General features: G+C 34.4%; 1 protein-coding gene across 4 annotated transcripts in view; it reads left to right on the top strand.

Moving 5' to 3' along the window:
* Window positions 1-21,123, top strand: part of Rhp (Rhophilin) — a 29,956-nt gene that overhangs the window by 3,515 nt on the left and 5,318 nt on the right. Inside the window, exons 1-2 of one of the 4 annotated variants that reach the window (XM_008196910.3) lie at window positions 7,562-7,788; window positions 19,216-19,460. In XM_008196910.3, the coding sequence (XP_008195132.1) occupies window positions 7,708-7,788; window positions 19,216-19,460 (326 nt within the window). In that variant the 5' untranslated portion in view covers window positions 7,562-7,707. Of the gene's footprint in view, window positions 1-7,561; window positions 7,789-17,798; window positions 17,955-19,215; window positions 19,461-21,123 lie in introns of those variants that run through there. The other 3 variants (XM_008196911.3, XM_008196912.3, XM_008196913.3) reach the window with 3 other exon arrangements.

Below are 21,123 nucleotides of genomic sequence, written 5' to 3'. Positions count from 1 at the left end.
TTCTACCAAGTGGCTCCGAGCGGTTGCTTTTGTGACTTGTAAACCCACACAAGCACTAAAATTCTGTTTCCCTGATAAGGCACAAAAATTGCGCTAGCGTCTAGAATGTCGATAACATTTTGAAGGTTTTTCCTGAAAACGGTAAGAATTTCATGGCGTCATCACCCGCAATTTTTGCATAACTATGGGAAAGTTGATATTAATCAAGATGGGGCTAAAAAGCAAAGTTGCAAGTAATTAATCACGCGTGAGGAGGAGTTATTTTGACAGGCGGAATTCTTCAAGTATTATATCATTTTTGATTTGTTTATTGTAATCCGCTGCGTGTTTTCAAAGCGATTAAGTAGTTGGTAAATGTATAAGTTACAACACTATCGCAGTGAAACAATAGTCGTATTTTCATTGTTTCAAGTTACGTTATTACAACAAAATCCAGGGTCATTTTGGCCAAAATATCAATCTTCGAACGCTTTGCTTTATCTCGAAATTTATAACAAAGGAAAGGTCAGCACTGTTCCACCTGTGACCTTTTCAACAACACATGACCTCACATAGTTCCAATCAAACGTCTCAGAGACCCCGGTTTTGAAGTTCATGGGCACTATGAATAAATTTTTAGTCTAGTCCCAACACTGTCAGCTTGCTTTCTTTGGCTAATCTGCGATTTTTTGCAATTTTAATGACACAAATGGGAGAAAGTCGACTTGTTCTAATTTATTTAGCATTGCTGTTTGGAATTCACGGTCATGGGCATTGTGTGTCGATAAAAACGAATTCTTATTATTGTACACCGCGTGTCTACTTTTTATTTATAATGATTGTTGTTGGTTTTGTCTAACCCAGTTTTTACATTAATAAGAATTAACTAACTTTTTCCTCAAACTAAATAGCTTCCAGTAATAAATCTGGAAAACTGTTGCTACTGTTCGTATTGTATTTAAATTTATCTATGCTAAATTGTCAGAGAGATAAGGCTTGATATAGCGGTTCCTGAAAGTACATTCAACATTCAAGTGAATTTCTTAAGAGATTTATTATTAGAAAAAATAAGTATTCCCTGGTCTTGGCTTTTTTAACGAACCTTAAAAATAAATATGCAGATAAAAATACCAAAAAGTTAAAGGAATGCAAATAACACTACAATTTCTTATAATCATTATTAATTAATTAACACAAGCGTTAATGACGTAAAAAATAATTTCCTGTAACCACTTAATATAATTAATTAATTACAATTATAAAGAATTGTAGAAAAATTCTGAAAAAAATCACATGCATAGACAGAAACATAAAGTAACAACAAACGCTGAATTTTGTGTGATTATTGGTCCTTGAGATATACTTTTAACAAACTCACCTTGTATGATATCAGATACAATGCCAAATGAGCAATCTCCAAAGTTGGTAAATTTTTTTTCGTAAGAGATTACGAAAAATAAAACATTTTCCAAAAATATATTCTTAGAATTAGAAATTTTTTACTTCGATTTACTTTTTTTCTGAACTTATTGAGCCCAGGAGAAGATTTTTAATCTCTCAAAGATCTAACAAAATTACCAAGTTTTCAAACTTTTGGGGAATAACATAACACATAAGAAAAAAATATTTAAAATGTTTTCAAAACAGATACTGGCAAAGTCAGACCATAGTTAATCAGGAAGCTAGTTTTATTGTTTTTGCTGATGTTTCTTTGCTTTTAAAAGGAGATTTCTTTGCTTTTAAAAGGAGATTTTTTTCAGAAGATTAGCTTTTGTATTGGAAACTAAATAAAATAAAAGATTCTCCATCAACCTTTATCTTTCCAGTATGCACTAGAAAAATAACAAACCCATTAAAAAGTTTTTTTAGTAAGAAAACATAAAACTAATGGCTATAAAGAAAGCTATTTGTCTCCTTGGGAGATATCTAAAGACTGTAATCTCCTTTTGGGACACTTTTTCTTCTTTCTGTTATTTCTTTTTACTTTTTTTATCGATAATAAGCTAGGACCGTAAAAGTCTGAACTATTTTGTCCGTATAAGAAGCGGCGTTCGCTGATCATCGCTCGAAAATGAATCGCTTGACCGTTACACATGTTGCACTCCTAATTAAAATAAGACCGGCAATTTGGAGTCATTAAAGTTCATTGATACGACCTGGCTGAATAAAGCAGCTTTGCCTCTGTACATAATAAATATTCCATACTACGTCTACGTCATTACGTTACTTTGGTGGCAATTCAACAAATTGATCGCTACTTAACCACGTGTTCCATCATTTAATCCATCGGCCAGTGAATGGTAACGGAGGATGTAATACGGCTCTAATTGCTCCTGATGCTCTTAGACCAAACGCCCACAAAAAACCTAAATACTGTTATAGAAGGTTATTTCTGGGCCGTAATTAGTACTCAACGCAAGGTCAGGATCTGGACACTGGAAGATATCACAGGATGTTCCTGAATCAAAGTGCATTAGAGCACGTTAAAACTGTACTTGTGCCTATTTGCAATTTATGAATTAACTGTTTGGTTAACTCATCCAAAAGACGTTAAGCTGTCTTGTAACCCGTTACAAATTTATGGTTTCAACACTTCGGAACGGTTGTTTTTTCTTTTAATTATCGTTATGGAAAAATGTTGAAGGTTTAATAGAGCCATCAAATGCTGTGCACTTATAAAATTGCATATTTGATTCTTATCAACGGTACATTTATTTGATAGTTCTTTTATTGCGGTATAAACATACACTGTGAGACTGTTTATATCAATTAGGGATTTGTACAAGTTGTAAACATTCAGCGATTTAACATCAAAGCACCCAATGAAAACAGGTGTACGACAGGTGGTTCAATACACCACCAAATAACTAAACTAAAAAAATATAGATTATTTTTAATTGTTAATGTTTTTAGAAACAATTATTTTTCTTCTGCTTTATTGCAGTGAGCTAAAAAATATATCCTTAAAGTGTGGACTACGGAGGACTATAACTTAGGAGACGATACAAAATGGCAGAATTTTCTGAACCCAAAAAAATAGTACGGCAGAGTAAAAATGAGTGCGCTTTGTTTCCTGAAAAAAATGCAGAAATGTTAAGCTTTGCACTCTTAACATTCAGAGAAAACTGTCGCCTAAAATTTTTATAAGAGACATGATAAAAAAATTATTTAACGTTTAAAATTTACGCCTCGTCGTGTATTTTTGAAGACGCTGCGAAAACGGTTAAAGATATAAAAAAAGTGTGAGAAACAAAGTTGTAGAGAATTAAATCTCCTACAAAAAAGTCCGCGACACCATATTTCTATCTTCAACGGTTTATGTGTAAATTAACTTTTCAATACTTGGCTACCGGCAAAATGACTCAAATCAGTCGCTCGAGCGTCTTTGGATGACTTTGGGGCCTAAATAGTTGAAGATAGCAATATGGTCTCGCTGACTTTTTTATAGCAAATTTAATTCTCTACAACTTTCTTTAAAAAAATTTTCTTGTATTTGTAACCGTATTCGCAGCGTTTTGAAAAATATGGGGCAGAGTGCCATTGGTAAAAGTTTGAAATTTTTTTTAATATATTTTACGATACAATTTTTGCATAATCTTTATGTCTTACTATTGAGAATTTAATCCTCTAACTGCCTGCTTTTTTTTGTTTGCTATGTTTTAACCGCCATACAAATACAACCATTTTTCCAAATTCACTGCTCAGAACGGTAATGGAACTGCGCTCTCTGGCGACATTAATGGAACTATCAAAGACAAGAACGTATTATTTCTACGTTTTATATCCTAACCTTTAGATATCCGTAGTTTTTGAGTTGGAAATTCATTCAAGAATGCAAAAAATTCAAAATATAGCTAATTTCGGAAATTTTTGTTTACAAATAATAATTAATTTTTCAATACCTTGTACCAACTGAGGTGCTAAAATAGCTCGAATATGCTAATAGCCCGCAATAAAATCGAAAGTGATTACCCAATCCCATCACCCACCTCTGTAATTTACATAAAGTTCAGGTTCAAGTGTGAAGAAAGAATGCTTTCTCTCGTTAATCAAGCATTTCGACCAATTAAATCGTCAGAAGAAAAAAATCCGTCTCAATTCAAGGGAGATTATAATCCACGAAAAGCGAAGAAAACAACAGCGATTTTATTAAACCATTCTTAGTGTAATTGGCGGATTTATTTCCAGTAATTGCGTTAATTGTGTGGCGTTTCTTTTGCATCCGTTCATGAGATCATTGACGTATCGCGAAGAGTCAAGAACAGGTGACTTTCTCCGCATTTTCTAATGGGCTTGACATAATCCGATCAGTTGCGATCAGAATTGGTCAAAACAATTATAGAGAAAGCATCATCGAAACCACAACTATTTTTATTTTCTGCTGTTGGAACTTATTTGCGAGAAAGTGAGAGTGATCGGGTCCAAGTTATGCAAATTGCGCTTATTACTTTCAAACCCATTTGTTACAAAATCTATTAAAACCCAGCGAATTACTCAAGCAACACTTGAGATAATTTGAGCGATCAATTGCGAGCAATTTGTACCAGATCGTGACAATATGACCGGAAATACGTGGCTCCGAGCCGGATATTGCATTACCGTAAGGCTGGTAGAACCGAGATCAAGGCCAATTTTTTTCATCACACTGACAGTTAATTTACTCTACAAATAAAATCAATTTTATTGATTGGAGACTCTTTGATCGGGAAAAAACGTCACGCTCTTAATGATTAATTAATTTTTTTCGACGCTCCTTTGTGATGCTGCTGCTGTAACAAAAAACCTCTCGGGTCGCACAAATATTAGACACAGCGCTTGCATAATGGAGAAAAATCTCCGCAGAATTGTGCCTTTTTCCCATGATTCATTGCAATTTGCTCAAATTGTGGGTAAAAATGAATCGAATCTTTGTTCGCAATAATCCATGTTTGCCATAAATCTTCGTCAGGCAATTCCGGAGCCACGAACGCAATTTTCGAGCCAATGGGGTGAAGTAAAAGAGGCGAATTTGTCAAGACAGGAAGAGCGACACTTGAATTTCCGGCTGAATTCTCCAAGTGCGTTCGTTGATCGCGAGCGAACGGACGTTCACTCGAATACATTACAAGTGAACTTTATAAACACACCGAGATGAATTAACGCACGCCATAACTGTTTTTTATCGGCGAAAGCGAACAAATATTTGCCATTTGCATAATTTCGGGTCAATTCACTCTAATTATTTCGTAATTAAATTTGGTGAGTTTACGTGCTTCCCAGACGAAAAACGACTTTTTTGCCAACGCTAATTAATTCCTCAGGAAGTTTACTGTTTTTGTACCGTTAAGCGAACGCTCGGACCGCACTAGCCGCCCTTTGGACGACATATTTACTAAACTAGTTTGCGAAAAATGCAAAATAAATAAAAGCAATAAATTTATTGTTCTAATTAGGCGAGAAGAAACTCAAATGTGTCATATCTAACTTTTTAAGCGTCTTAATGCCCGTATAAGTAGCTTGATTTTAAAGATAAGATCTGGACTGGTCGCTCATAAGTGTATCAGTTTCAGATTTATTGTACCAATTATTAAACCGGTGATCCAAAAATAATAAACATGAACTCGCTAATTATAGTTTTTGTGTGACGAGGCGACCGAAATTTACATATGTAAATAAAAAAGATATGCATAGTGGAACAAAGTAGAGATGAGTTTTTTTTACTCCAGTGATTGTCCTAAGCTTAATTCTGCGACTTGGCTTAAATTTGAGCAAAATTAAAACAGAACTTTAAAAAAAATCGATAAAACCAAATTTTCGTAAAATTTTTCGATTTTATTATTTTTTTGACTGATTAAATTAAAGATTTGAAAAATGAATAATGATGGCATTCCATTGCTGTAAGCAGATGTGCAGTAAAAATTGAGTGAAGATACTTATCAAAAATAAGTGCTAACGCAAGAACTATTTCTACGATCCTAAGCTACAATGATAAAATCATTTTACGTGAGATTAGGTATTCCAATTACATAGTCCTTATAAAAATTACGCCAACGCAAGTAATAAAAATCAAGAAATGATATTTTTAACGATGGCAATTTTACTATGGACTTTTACGATTTGATAGTGTTCCTGGACATTAAGTTTTTTCATTAGAAAAAACGAAATGTTTGTAGTTAAAAAAATTTATTCTAGACAGCTAATCAGGCATTTGTTCGTTTTGTACCTCCGTTTAAGCGAACCGAATTAATTAAGTGCCACATCTCTGCGAGATGTACCTCCTGGGCGGACCCCCAACCCGGCATGAAAGCAGCAAAAATCATATCATTTTCTTTTAAACCGTAAATTCATCATCCGTCCTCTAACAAGCATTGTGGTGGCTTTAATACCAGTCTCTGGTTTCGGTTAAATCGGCAATTAGTGTTGCAAGACGTCGGATAATTGGATAAAAATGACTTTGAACTTGCGAACTCTTCATGAGAACATTGCCGACAATCTCATTGAAAGTGCCTCGAATTAATATCCATGACAGGTTTATTCGTAGTAGAAGTACTCAAAACGTGCATCAAATCACTTCCTTTCTCTTCGATAAATAAACGACAAGCATACAAATGCTCCAGAGCGATTTTCCCTTTTGAGCCGCTATTTAAATCACTGGAAAAATATGCAAATTGATTACTTAAGGTGCACACCAGGTTAAAGATAAGGATTGTGACTGCGGTTAATAAATCATCAATAAATATGACAAATTAGAGTCGATTTTCTGGTTTTCGTTGCGAGCTGATCAGATTATCTTCCCACGTTTTATTTAATTAATTAATTATTTGTCTCCGAAAGCAATAATAAAGTCAATAATAAGTCAAAATAATGAAAAATTCGTAAAAATTAGACAAAAAAACTGTCAAATTTGATCAAAAATGTTATTTTTTTTAATTTTACTTTGAATGTTTTTAAGAAGGTATATGATCTATGTCAGTATTCTGAGCTTGGTCAGGTCAGGTCAGGTCAAGTATTTCAGAAAACTTCCGAATTTGATCAAAAATGTTATTTTTAAATTTTTTTGCAAATGGTTTTAAGGAAGTATATGGTCTTTGTCAGTATTCCGAGCTTGGTCAGGTCAGGTCAGGTCAGGTCAGACCAATTATTTCAGAAATTTCGTTAAAGATAAACCAAAAATTGTACTGTCTTGAATTTGGATGTTTTTTTATGAATGTAGTCTCGATTTTGTACTTTCGCCACTTCTTATGAAGAAAAAATAATCACTGGTTGAGTTTAAAAAATATATTTTTTTTGTATTTTTTTTCTTTATTTTTGTAACTGGAATATCAAATTTGAAAATTGGTAGCCACTTCGTGTCCGTTCCGCTTTGCAAAGCTTCAAGTTCAAGCCGACCCGTTTCGTCCCCTATGATTACTTCCTCAAAATCGCCGATTGACCAATGATTAGCCTTGTCCTCGCCATCACCATCAATTGTTTCTTCATAGCGTGCGTTTGTTTTGAATAATTGACACGCCAATTGCACATATCCCTTCTCTAGGCTTTGTGTTCACGAGGCGAAACCTCTTCCTGAGCAACCTCATTTCTATATCTTGAAGAGAGTACCGTTGCAGTTCTTCGGCGGCAGCATCGCAGATGCCCATGCTCGTGTACCCGCATTTGTTTTGTGTAGTAGTATATTGTTTTTCACAACGCCCACTTGAGTCAATTTGATCGGTCGGAGTGAAGTGATGTGATTTTTACTCGGATTTAAAAATGAACAAAATCTGCACGTTTAGGAAAAGTGACTACGACAAACAGAAAATGCTGCTTTTGCCGGACATTTCCATCCCGCAGGTATTTACCGAAAAATTCTGCCACTTTCACGATTTTTGTTGAGTTCAAATGCAATTGTAACAATTTGACCGGATTTCCGTCAAAAGTCTCACCTAGAATTTTTTTCGTTTCGGGTCATTTCTCTCGCTCGATAATTAATAAACATAACAACTTTCATTCGAACACATAATTTTGCTGTAAATTCATGCAACTAATTACAATTGGTGGCGTTTCAGCCTTTCTAAAAAAACAGGTGTGTTTAACATTTATTGGTACAGATTACTATATAAACAATGTCTTAATGAGAAAGTCATCGAATATAAATTAATTAAAATGCTATTTTTTGTTGGACTGGGACAGGTGTTCAGATTTCCAAAAATTGTTAATGTTACGACACTGCAAATTTATTTGCTTGGACGAGAATTGCTATTTTATTGGCGTTTTTATTATTTCTATTTCATAATGAGATCCTTAGACCTACAAACATGGACAAATGGCCACCAAAGATGGCCACACAAATTTATAATACCGAGAAATAATGACACAAAACAAGCAAAATTTCTCCGGAGTTCACCGTGCTTGAAAAAAGACAAGGCCTTCATTTCCAATTACAACTATTTATTTATAATAATTTACGAGAATTTTACGACTTGTAGTAAATAACGCAATGCGTCAACATGACATCTGGTCGTAGAGCAAGCAACTGAACTGAAAGGCTTGCATTAAATAATCCCAATTTTAATAAATTAAAGTTGAGCAGATCACAATCTAACGGAAAGTGGAAATATTTAAAAATGTTTGTTTAGCATAGACCCACTTTTCGGGCGCATTCCCATTAACCTGAATCCATATTTGCCGAAGCAAATCTCCTTCATTTGCCGGGATGTTGCAAAATAATAACTAGCTGGGAAGAAGTTGTGGAAAAAATGGCAAAATGTGCGAATAAAAGGGCATCAAACGTCAAGTCCGGGCGCGTAAACAATGCGAACATCTCTAGCGCTAATGCATGAGTGTTATCGGGCGATCTTGACTGTTAAATCGCTGAAATATTTGCCTGGGTTTGTTGTAGAGTGGCTGTCAAGCGCATTCCTTTTTACTGAATTAAACGTAATTTATATTACACGCTTGAGAAATCTTATCTTGGGTATAGATAAAATTTAAATCAGTTTGTCAGGTCGGGGCACTAAATCGCTTCATTCATGAAAGGTGTTCCGGCAAGGAGTGCGATTTTCTGCAAAAATGCACTGGATGCCATTTCTCACATTGCTTCCTCCGCGAGACTTTGGCTAAAACAGTACAGTAAATCTGCAAGGCTAATTAATTTAATTATTTGCCCGTTTAAGTTATCATTTAAATCGCCTAGCCTCATTTGAATAATTTCCCAAGACAAGGCAAGAGAGCGGGAAAATTATTCAAGTTTTATCAACAAATTAAACACGTTATTCACTTTTTATTTGACCCGAATGGTCAGTAAGTCATAATTACTACCTGACTTGAATGAATCCAGGTCGCTCTCAAATTCTTGGGTCATTAAAGGCCGCAAAAACATCAAAAAACAATTCCTAAATTTACAAACATTTTGCTGTTTTTTGGCCAATTTTTTCAAAAAAATTGTAGCTGAGGAAATTAACATACTAAAACATTTGCAAAAATGTTCATAAATAGTAACATTTTCGAGCAAATTCGACGATTTTCTTGTTTATTTTTTACGAAATTACCACCACTTTCGACTTAATTCGATATTTTTTGGCTTATTTTTGACGAAATTTCAAGAAATAATTGCGTTTCTTGCAAAACAAGGGATAAAAACAATGTAAGAGTCTGAATTTTCGGCTCAAAAAACAATGCTGAAATTTATTTTTCGGCAAATTTTTGATAAAACAATTTTTAGTTGAAAAAACGGCTAAAACATTTTTTTAAAATACATAAATAGTAACATTTTTGAGCAACTTTGACGTTTTTCTTGATTATTTTTTACGATATTACCATCATTTTCGACTTAATTCGGCATTTTTGGGCTTATTTTTGACAAAATTTCCTAAAATAATTGCGTTTTTTGCAAAAATAATGTAGTTTTTCTCTTATTTTAGAGATTATTCTGCACCTAGTTTAGCAAAATCCCATGGTAAAAGTGAGTTTTTAGCTCAAAAACGTGTTAATAGTTCGAAAAATGGAAAAGAAAAATGCAAAATTAGATAATTTTACCAGAATTTTGATTATTTCTTGGCTAATTTTTGACAATGTTACCTATATTTCTGGCTTAAAAAACGTGCTAGAATTTAAAAAATGCAAAAAATAAGACCATGTTCGGTATAGTTCGTCGATTTTCTTGTTTATTTTTCACAAAATTTTGCAAAATAATTACATTTTGGACTAAAAATATATTATAATATTCTCAAACAAAATGTCTTTTTAGACCTAATTTAGTGATTGTTTGTATCAACGAAAAAACTGACTTGAAAAACTGCTTCAACGCTTGAATAGGCAAACACCAGTTTCAAATTGATTCCGTAAATTTTTGACTTAAACTTGGACAAAACCAAAAGAGAAATTAAGAAAAAAATACAATTTAAATTCTTTTAGAAAACTATTCACACTTGTTCGAATACGAGCTGAAATTTTTGAAAATTCTCTAAACTTTTTATTTTTTTTTAAATTCTTCGGAGTATGTATTTATCTTAGTAAAGAACAAAGTTTCAATTCACTTATAATTGATCAAGTAACTAGTTATTTATTAAAATTACAATGAACTGTGGAAAAATTCTGCAAAAGTTCGCAGTGAAAATGCGCTCAAAAAATGGTGTGCCTAGTCATTGGGGTCAGCTCCCGGCGGAGTGTCTCAAATTCTCATAAATTAAGTCGGAACAATGTTAAGTCTCACATGAAATGAGGCAGTTTCTCGCTAAGAAACACTTTTAATACGTTGTGTCACGACAGGAAGTCCATCCGTGTCGATAAAATATCGTTGCAGTTATCCGTATTCACTTTCCTAGCGATTAAAATTTCAGATATGCAATACAAATCACATTCGACATCTATCCGTGTTGTCGGCAATAATTTAGAGGAAAAACGGCGACTTCTCGGCAATTTAAAACTTACAGTTAGTCAATAATTTTATGAGTGTGTTGAACACGTGAGCTCTTCGCTGTGGAAACACTGGAAACGTTCACGAGAGTACGGTGTTGATTCATCCGATTTTCGGTGATTTACTGTTGTAGAAACGCTCGGACATAATTTCACGACAAATTATTGTATGCCGGGCGTGTTAGGTATTTATGATTATTACGGTCGTAAATCTGGTAATGGTGTCTCCTTACACCACGAGGAACAACGAATTATTTTTCATATTTCACGGTAACGAAGTCTGAAGATGTAACGTGATATCGAAACGTCCGAGGAATTTACCTGCGGTCGCGCACTAAACACACTTAACACAGACGATAAATAAACCACCAAACCAAAAATTTTTATCCTGCAAATATCTTAGCGTTTTTCTTAATGCCTAATTAATTAGGACGAAGCTTTGGAAGGATGCGGCAAAAGCTCTTTTTGCCCTCACGTCACGTCAGTGACCGCAAATAATCTCCATTTTGATCCGTTTTTTCAGCCACTTAGCCGCTGCAAGTCACGAAAAAAGCTCGTACTTCCTCCATACTCTTCGATCTGGAATCTAATAACTCGGCTCTTTATCCTCCACGTCGAGGTAATTGAAAACCGCATAAATATTTGAACCGTTCTACATGTGTAAAAGTGAACACGCCAGGAGACGATAGAACAGAACGGGTTCATCTCATCAGAGATTTCCTACTCGATGCAATCAAGCGCAGATAACGGCAAAAGCATTTTTCTTTCTAAATAATGGACGTTTTCAATTTTGCACTCGGTACTTTCTACTGATTTATATATCGCTCACTTTTTCAAAAATAAAACGCCATATGGCCCCACATTCACCTATGACAATGAACAAGTGACGCAGAAAATTTGAATGGTTAGCGAATGCGGTTGTATTTCAGGCTAATTATGTAATTTTCAGCGTCGTTATAAATTCAAAACGGCAGACGTGGAGTTTTATGGTAATTTTATTGGAATTTATTGCGATTGGTTACGATTTTCAAAATGTTATTGGAAATTTTCGCACGTCGGGATATTTATTAACAAATTCTTATTTGATGTTACGGCTCTGAACAGCTGGAACAAGACTAACTATCGTAAATGTTCAGCGGTACTGGGAAAATTATGCGACTTTTGGTGATCGTTTTTCACACACACACACACACGTTGAAAGTCGAACAGAAAACTCACTCTAGTCGTGGCTTGATTAAAATTAGGGCTAATATACTTAGCTAGTGAAGCGCAAAATTGTTTGTTTTTTTGAACGCGAGTAATTTTTTAACCTTAAGGTTGAACTATACTCAGAAAGTCCAAAGAGGATCTGTACAAGCAAGCGCGTGATCGCAAAATTTGAAATTGGATTTTTAAGAAAAGTAATAAACAAAATGTTTTCTTTACAATTGTATGTTGTTCCTAAATTCAGTCACCACCTTACAGGTCAGTTTGTACCTCATTTTAAGTATTCGTAACCGAGTTTAAACGGGTTAAAAAGTCGATTTAATTTGTTGTTCTATTAAAAAAATTGTAAGTTCAAATTGCTTGAAAAAAATATGGTGACTATCTGTTGACCTTAGCAACAATATACATAAATTTGAAAAAAATTGTTAGTGTCATTTAAAAATAAGATGAAAAAAATTTCAATTTTTAGCAATTTTAATTTTTCATTAAAAAATGGTACTATGGTTTTTGATAATTTTTTGTATGGGTCTTGTATATGACTTACTTGTAATACTATATTTTTTTCGTGCCATTTGAACTCTAGTTTTTTCCATAAAAGCATTAAGATTATTACGCTGTTTACCCCGTTATAACTTGGTTACAAATATTTAAGGCTTCAGGGTACCGAAGCGATTGTTGAGAATTGGTGTACTACAAGTTGCATACTTTTTTTAGACCTGTTTTCAGTGACAGCTGTCAATCATCGGATAGGCATCCGACCTTCGCCTCGGGGTGTCTTGTCCCTTCTCATAAAATGCAAATAATGTAAACAAACTGAATTCCACTATCGCCCACGATAGTTTCTCTTATTTCAGAGATTCAAGCAACATACAGTGAAAAATACGTTTTTTATTTTGTTAAAAAAATTTGATACTAAAGAATAATAAAATACTAGCATAGTTTTGTAAAAAATAATACACCATTACACCATTTATTTATTGGGTTTAATGTTTTAATTAACCGAATTCTGTTCGCTATATTATGTGTCATGTGCATTTCTAATTGGATCACTTGCATTGAAAAAATATAAAATAAAAAAATTAATTGGTGAAACATTATTGTTCTTTCAGAAAACAGTTTAACTTTAAAGAAGTTACTAGGAATATCTCATTAAAATGATGAAAACTTCTTTAAACCCGCTTTTTCGTCTGATAATTTTATCCAGGTAATAAATTCTGAAAAATACATTGTTGTAAAAATTTATTGTAACTATACCCAGTAATAATTATAGTACAAATAACGTATCGAGAGATTGTAAGATCCAGTCTTAGGGATATAATTTGTTTACGTTACGCCTATTAAAATAAATGATACTTTTATAATTATGTATTATTTTAGAATTTAGGAATTATTTCTCGTTTTTTTATTAAATTTATACAATTTTTCTATAACTAGCTTGCGAAGATATAGCTGCGTTACTCTTACATTATATAAATTTTGTGTATTTCTTTAAAATATAAGTAAACATTGCTAAAGATCGAGATAAGAACTGATCTGTGAGATAATAAGTGAACATAGAAACAAAATCCAATTGTAAAAAAACGATTTTGTGTATTATTAAGAACACACTTTGGGTAACAAACCCGTCTTGGGCTAATTACCGTCGTCTCTTCCTGCGAAAAAAGCCGCCAGAACCTTAATTAGCCGATGTATATTCTAGACGATCGGGAGCCTGCAGCATAACCGGTGTCGAAATTGCAATTCGCCGACAAGAACAACCCAATTTAAAGCTACATATACGGCAACATCTCCGTATCCATATTTATGGCGGTGCGCTTTGACGAACGACCGCTTTCGAAATTTAGCTCAGTTCACCTGTCGTGCCGATGCACCAGGACCCTCCCACTTTCTCGCCAAGAATCCGCACAACACGGTCAAAACGAGCGGAGAGATTTCCACTGAAAAACAATCCCACTGATGAGGAATGCTTGTGTGGGTTTGCCCCATTCAATCGATCTTTGTACGACAAATGTCCGCTCATAAATCCACGTCGAAACGATGATTAATATTCAAAGCTGTTAAGGACGTCTCAATTTTACTTGGGAAAAAGCGATGTCAAATTATGATATCTCCATTCGGTGATAATAATTTACACTCGGATCAATTAGAGCATTCTGTGGCCCGCTCGGTTTATTTCAGTACCGTTTAATTCGTTCCAAATCCATGAATTATGAAGTCAAACATCTCTGGTCAAACACAACTGGTGCAAAATCAACATACGAACCCAAACAACACCTCCAAGATCAGCGGCGTGTCGAGCTGTATCTTTAATAACGATCGTTTTGAAGAACAAAAGATTTGCATAGGAAACGGAAACGTGATTGTTGGTCGTTAACCCAGCGATTTTTGTCGTTGAAAGAAAAGAATTTCGGTGTTTGAAACCATCCATGAAGAGACCAACGGTTCATTGCGACCAAAATTCAATGGCGCTTCGTTGTAATTTACACGGGAATATGAATGCTGAAGATGTATGAATGTGTACACATCCATTTGGTCGAGAGCACTCAAGTGAGTGTGGCAGAAGAATGGAGATAATCCCAGGATTAATGGAGTTCAAACAGTTGTAGCAACAAGTAGTTTAGTTATGTCTCATAACACCCTGTGTTTTAATTACTTTTCGATTTTTTTTTTCAATTCGATTGGCAATCTATTTTAAAAATAAGTATGTTTCTGGCTCTACAACGTATCAAAAACTAGGAAAAAATTGTTACATATTGAAATATTGCAGAATATTTCAATACGTTTAAAGTTTTTTTTGTATATTTTGTGAAGTTTTCATAAAGTAAATATAAACGATCGTCTGAATGAAAAATGATCGCTTGTAAAAAGCACAATTAATAACATTTTCCACAATTCCGGCACTTTTTCGGTTTCTTTTTGGCGAAGTTTTGCAAAATAATCGCGTTTTAGGTCGAAAAACACCAAAGTCATGACATTTTTTATTCAATTTTGTTTCGAGAAAACTATTTTTTTTGCTCGAAAACTCATTCAAGAGTCCGTTAAAGGCAAAAATAAGATCATTTTCGACCCAATTTAACGATTTTTTGGGTAATTTTGACGAAATTTTAGTAAAGAATTGTATTTTTGATAAACAATGTGCTAAAGTAACGTAAAAATGGAAGACTCATATTATTATATCATTTTCAATCCAAAATATTGATCTTTTAGCCCGGTTTATTAAAAAACTGCATTTTGTCTCAAAAATACGTGCTCAAATAATCAAAAAATGTATAATTCTTTGCATTTTTGAAGAATTTTGTGATTTTTCGGTTAATTTTTGGAGAAATTTCACTAAGAAACGACTGCCTTTGTGACTGAATTAATCGAAAAGGCAAAAATAATATACTTTTTGATTTAATTTAGTGACTTTTCGGCCTAGAAATTTTGCGTTTTTGAAAAACCATGATATAAAACGTCTGGAAAAAGCAAAACTAATAAATGTCATTTTGAATTTCGGCTTATTTTGGACAAAATTAACTAAAATAATCGAATTTTCAGTTAAAAAATATTCTAAATTGCAAAAAAATTGGCTAAGTTTTTTTGATTCAAGTGTAGAGTTTCTCTAAAGCGCAAAATCTTCGACACAATTCGGTAATTTTTCAGCGTATTTTCAATATTTTAGGTTGCTGGAAGTGTCATTCTTTTTGATCATGACTGTTCGTTGAGGTACAATTACCGTGGCTCCTGGCGACCTTTTCTTAGACACAATTTACAGAAAACACAAAAAAAATGCAAATATGTGCCTAACACATTACACTTTCTCATTTTTGAATCACCCACAACTGATTATTAGCGAATTTTCACCGTTTTTCTTGCATTTACACGTAATTTAAAGAAGATTTTAATGACACGATGGAAACGATGAAATTCAGTTTAAATTTTGTCACCAAGAGTCTGCGGCCCACGAAAAATTTTTGTAATCAACTCGTTTGGGCAATGAATAATCTCAACTATTAAAGCACTCACTCGCTACGATCGTTCGTGCTATAAACAGTATAGATTAACATTAACAAATTAGTTTAAAAATAACGATTATTTTATCTATTATTGTATAATTATTTTAATTAATTTTGAAAACCCTTTTTCTGTTAACTTTTCAATTGGTGGTACATCTAAAGTGACAAGGCCGAACGAAATCGGTCGCGCTTGTCATTCGTGCCTCTTGATTGGCTACCATTGTGTCTATCTATAAAAAAAAAACTCGCCACGTGATGACTCCAACAGTTTACAATTTGAATACAATGCCAAAGAAAATTAATTTTTTAATAGAGTTAGATCCGCCTCTTCCCATGACTAATGATTAAAAGACTGTCAATTAGACAAGTCGCTTGTTTCACATCGCACAATTAGGGACCGAATTAATAAAGTAAAAGCTCAGGTGGTAAAAATTTAATCTCACATATTGAGCATTTTATGCACCATTGAACAGTACATTGAGCAAATGCTTCAAGAGGAAAAATTACGAGGAATGCGTGAACAGCTAACTCACTTTTTTCCTCTCCATTTCGCCCTCAGGCTAAGACCTGGTAAATCAATAAATCAAAATATCCTTAAAGCGATCAAAAGGCACCAAAGTGCCGGACACTTTCTAGCAGGATCTGGGCCACCGGCAGTCGCATCAGCCACATGTTTACATTCGCTTAAGTAACAGCACCTCAGTTATGCCGAGCTCATCAAAGCCTTGCGAAATGGTATCGATAAAGAAAAATGCTTCCCTCATTATGCCGCAGTACCGTAGCGACCGCTAACTCAGATATTTGAATTGAGGAAACGACATGTGCAACTAAACAAATAACTTGGACTTGTAGTCGATCAAGTGGTATTCTCGCGGTTGTACAGTATCCAAGTTCCGCGACTTTTTTCCGGAACAATCTGATTCATCACGCAAAACTCGGGACGATTTTTACGACCTGCTATGATAATCCGTGGTTACAGTTACGATTATGCTGCAACTGTGCTCATATATAGGTCTCCTCACTGTCTTATTCACAGAATAACAGGTTTTACAGAAACGCATCTGTCCTTGTCCCGATAGAGCGAAAGTGTCACTAGCACATCTATTGTTGCCAGCGCGTACTAAGCGTTATCGGCGGGCGATTTGAATTGCCCGTAGTTACTTTTCTTTTAAAGTTTGATTGCATTTTTCGTATTGTTTGTAAATATTCACAACAATAGTTGCTAATAACACTTTCTGATGTTAGACAACTATTGTTGCTGAATATTTACAAAGAATACGAAAAATAAAATATGAGAATAAATAAAGACAATAAACTTGTAATAAAAATTTATTATCACTAGTCAATATACACGATACGATAACTATAAACTAATGATTGATCCATCAAATTATTTATATTCCCACAATAAAAAAGTTCAAAAAAGCACACACACGAAAAAAACCACAAAACAGTACTAATTTCACATAAAACAAAGCCGAAGGCGAACACCAAACAAACCAAGCACAAAATGGCGATTTACACAATGGCAACTGTCACAGGTCCACTGTTAATTTCTGCCGATATTATAGGTAGCTTCGCTAAAATTGACTATACGTGTGTGCGACATCTGCGATAGCAAGCCGAACTACAGTCGATTTTGAATTTGGCGCCTATACTTGGCTTGGTGCATTTAGGTTTCACCACCCTGGTCTTATTGTATTTACAATAATGCAACGACACGCTTAATGACTGTATTAGAATCCGAACGGTGGCTAAGGCACTTATCTGCCATTTGTCGGAGAGATAAGACGCACAAGTGGCGCTTCCGCCAAAAATAATGTGACTGTGTGCAAAATGCTGAAGTGGGTGCAGAGACACAACTTCAAGTGCCCTGCTGAGGAGGATTTTGTCATCATTCCGGTGAGACAACTCAAACTTTGCTTTTTCTGCGCCCAGATTAGCATTTCTTCTCGTCACACTGTAGATCGTGACTTCTCTGTGCATGAGCCTTTAGGTGAACGTGACCGGGTCCAGGAAAATCGATTCGGAACGAGTCCCAATAATTTATAGATTGTATAATGCAATAAATTGTGCTAAAGAATGAACAAAATGTTTCGGAAACATGTTAACAATGTTGATAACGTGTTGCGAACTAAATAAACAGTCATTAGGCACTATTTACGAGTTACTTACAACTAATTGAACCAAGGAATTGATTAGATCTCGGAATTTTTGGTAAATTGCTTGTAATAATGCAATTCCGGTAACCTTGGATTAAACAGGCATTCCTGATGTAAATTAAACGCGTTTAAATGGAAACTAGTTTTTCCTTCAGTTCCGGAACCTTTTCCTTTTTAATTTCCTTTCTCTTGTTCATTGGTTTCGAATAGCATTTAATTGTCCACAATAATAAAAAATTAAAGTTCTGAATAATGAAAAAATTGCTACAAACATGTAAAATTAAAAGAGTTCTTCTTTTATTTTTTTTATATTATTTTTTTATTTTTTAGTTTAACACTTTTAAATAATTTATTAATTATACCAATTTTCAAGTTTGTTTATAAAAAAATTGATTAATGGCCTTACCGAACTTTACGCATAGTTCTTCGGATGTTTGGCTTTTTATACTGTAATAAAATCAAACTGTAAATTTATGGGCTTTAAAGCAGTTCGGCTGTAGCTCGAATGGTTACATTGATTCTTTGCCATGTCAATTAATTCCTGTTTACTCTTCAGTGCAATTACGCCAACAATAATAGCGCCATGATCACATTCCAAAGTGTTTCAAAAGCGCTTGTTTAGCGATTAGCCAATTACCAAGCGCCTCAGGTACAGTTACCGTGACCAAACCATCCTAACTGAACTGTCTCAAAAAATCAATATTTCGCTTAACACTCGACTTAACAGAACAAATAAGTGAAAAAGTCGCGTTCCTCCTCCTTCACCGAAAAAACCGATTAGTTCGACTTCCTCCGGAAAAATCGTACAAATTGTAGCAATTTTCAGAATTACGACCATAACTAGTTAGAATAACTTCCTCGTGGAGTGCGGTTTATTTTCTTGACTGTTGTCACGCTCCATCATCATCTCCGACCATTTCATTTATGGATAATAAGCAGTTGAGACCCTACAATAATCCTAGCCACATTCTTGTAAAATAATTTATTGATTGTTGTTGCAGGGATCTGATCCCCGGGTGGCAACATGTCGAGGAAAACTCCAAAATCGGCGCTCGAAGCTCAACCAGGAGATCAACAAGGAGTTGAGGCTGAGAGCTGGAGCCGAGAATTTATTCAAAGCTACGACGAATCGCAAGTTGAAGGAAACTGTGGCTTTGGAGCTCAGTTTCGTCAACTCCAACCTCCAGCTGCTGAAGGAGCAGCTGGCGGAGTTGAACTCGTCGGTGGAGCTGTACCAAAGCGACAGGTGGGATTTTTTGACAATATATTTTTAAAAATATTTTAAATTAAAAAATGGTGGATGCGCCAAGTTATTTATTAAAAAATTCATAACTCAAAAACTAAAAGTCTTAGAGCAAAACGGTTTGTTCCAGTGAATTCAGCGGCTGATTTTCTGTATTATACCAACTTTTCACGAGATTTAAAATTTTGTTTTTTTTTTTTGCTAAAATTTACTGGGTAATAAAATACACTTACCTTCAAAGAGGTGAAAAAAAATTTTTTTTTTAAACTAACTCCAGCAAATTTTTATGGACTTCTACATGTCTTAACAACCCACAAATGTTGTTAAAAGTCCACAAAAAGTCCAAATGTTCGATTTTTTGATGTTTGATTTTTTCAATTTTCGTCGCAGTTTTTGTCGATTTTGGGTACCCGGAACTTTTGTCAAGCAATAGCTCCGGAACTATCAGAGATAACTCCATGAAGTGTATTATCGTTGGAAAGCTCTTTGAATTATCTATTTTTTTCAAAAAAAATTATTGTTCTCCGACTAATAGTTTTTGAGCAAATTGCAGATAAATGCAAAATGAACCAATATTAAAGTAACTTAAACAAGTCTACAATCCTGTCTTGTTTTTGTGCAATTTTTACAGTTTTGGGCAACGGAACTGTTATGAATGAATGGTTCGTAAAAACTGAACCAAAACAAATTGCATCCAAAAAATCGGTACATAAAATTTGTTTTTTCCAAAGAGACGTGTCTCAGGTTTTGTAAGTGAAAGACCACACACTTCATCCAGTTCACACAGGAAATCTAATTTGTAAATTAATTTGAATAAACGCTTCACATTCATAAATGTATTGAGTTGTATTTAGAAATTTAATTAAGCATTGTTTAAAAACTGCATGCTGTTACATGATTATTGCTGTCAAAACAGACCTGGTTGCAATTAGTCACGACGATGCTTTCTTCCACTTAATTAGCCACGAAAAATTCAGTGTTTCAGTTCTGCTTTCAATCATTATTTCCAGTATCATTCTTACAGCAGGCCCCCACTGAGCCATTTACTCCTCCAACGACTTTATTATAACTTTTTCGTATTCTAAATATCAATGAGATCCTTTCGCCTCGGACGCGACACAGGTACTTAACCACTTACATAATGAGTGCCATTGTACGATGTGATGTCGGTAACAGTTACGCGAGATGATCGGATGTGGGTCAGGCTAGTTAGGGCCCGAGGCAAGATGAGAAGAAATATGTTAATAGAGCCGGTGCAAGCACACCGAGCGACCTACAACAAGAGGCCGTTCTCTCAACCCGCGTCCTCGACATTCCGCAAGCCAAAATAAAAGACTTTTCACCAGGTGACACACTTTTCCGAAACTGAACTGGTCCAAAAATCTCCTTCACACACATTAAAAAAATTGTTTCTATCTCGGTTTTTTTATGAAATTGACTAATTGCCCAAGCACACTACGACAGAAATAAATAAAATCGCTTTAGAACGACTATAGAGCCTTACCTATAACACTAATTAATACAAAATTTTAATAAAAATATTAAATAGGTTTCCGCTTCTTTATTCATTTTATGTTTATTATTATTTGAGGCCGGATTTTTGGGAAGTTAAAAACAGAAATTTGCATATGCCAGGAATTGTGAATCTTCAGAAAAGAAACAGTAC

This window comes from Tribolium castaneum, chromosome 3 (assembly GCF_031307605.1).
Source record: "Tribolium castaneum strain GA2 chromosome 3, icTriCast1.1, whole genome shotgun sequence".
NCBI lineage: Eukaryota > Metazoa > Arthropoda > Insecta > Coleoptera > Tenebrionidae > Tribolium > Tribolium castaneum.
This window is presented reverse-complemented; position numbering and strand designations above follow the sequence as displayed.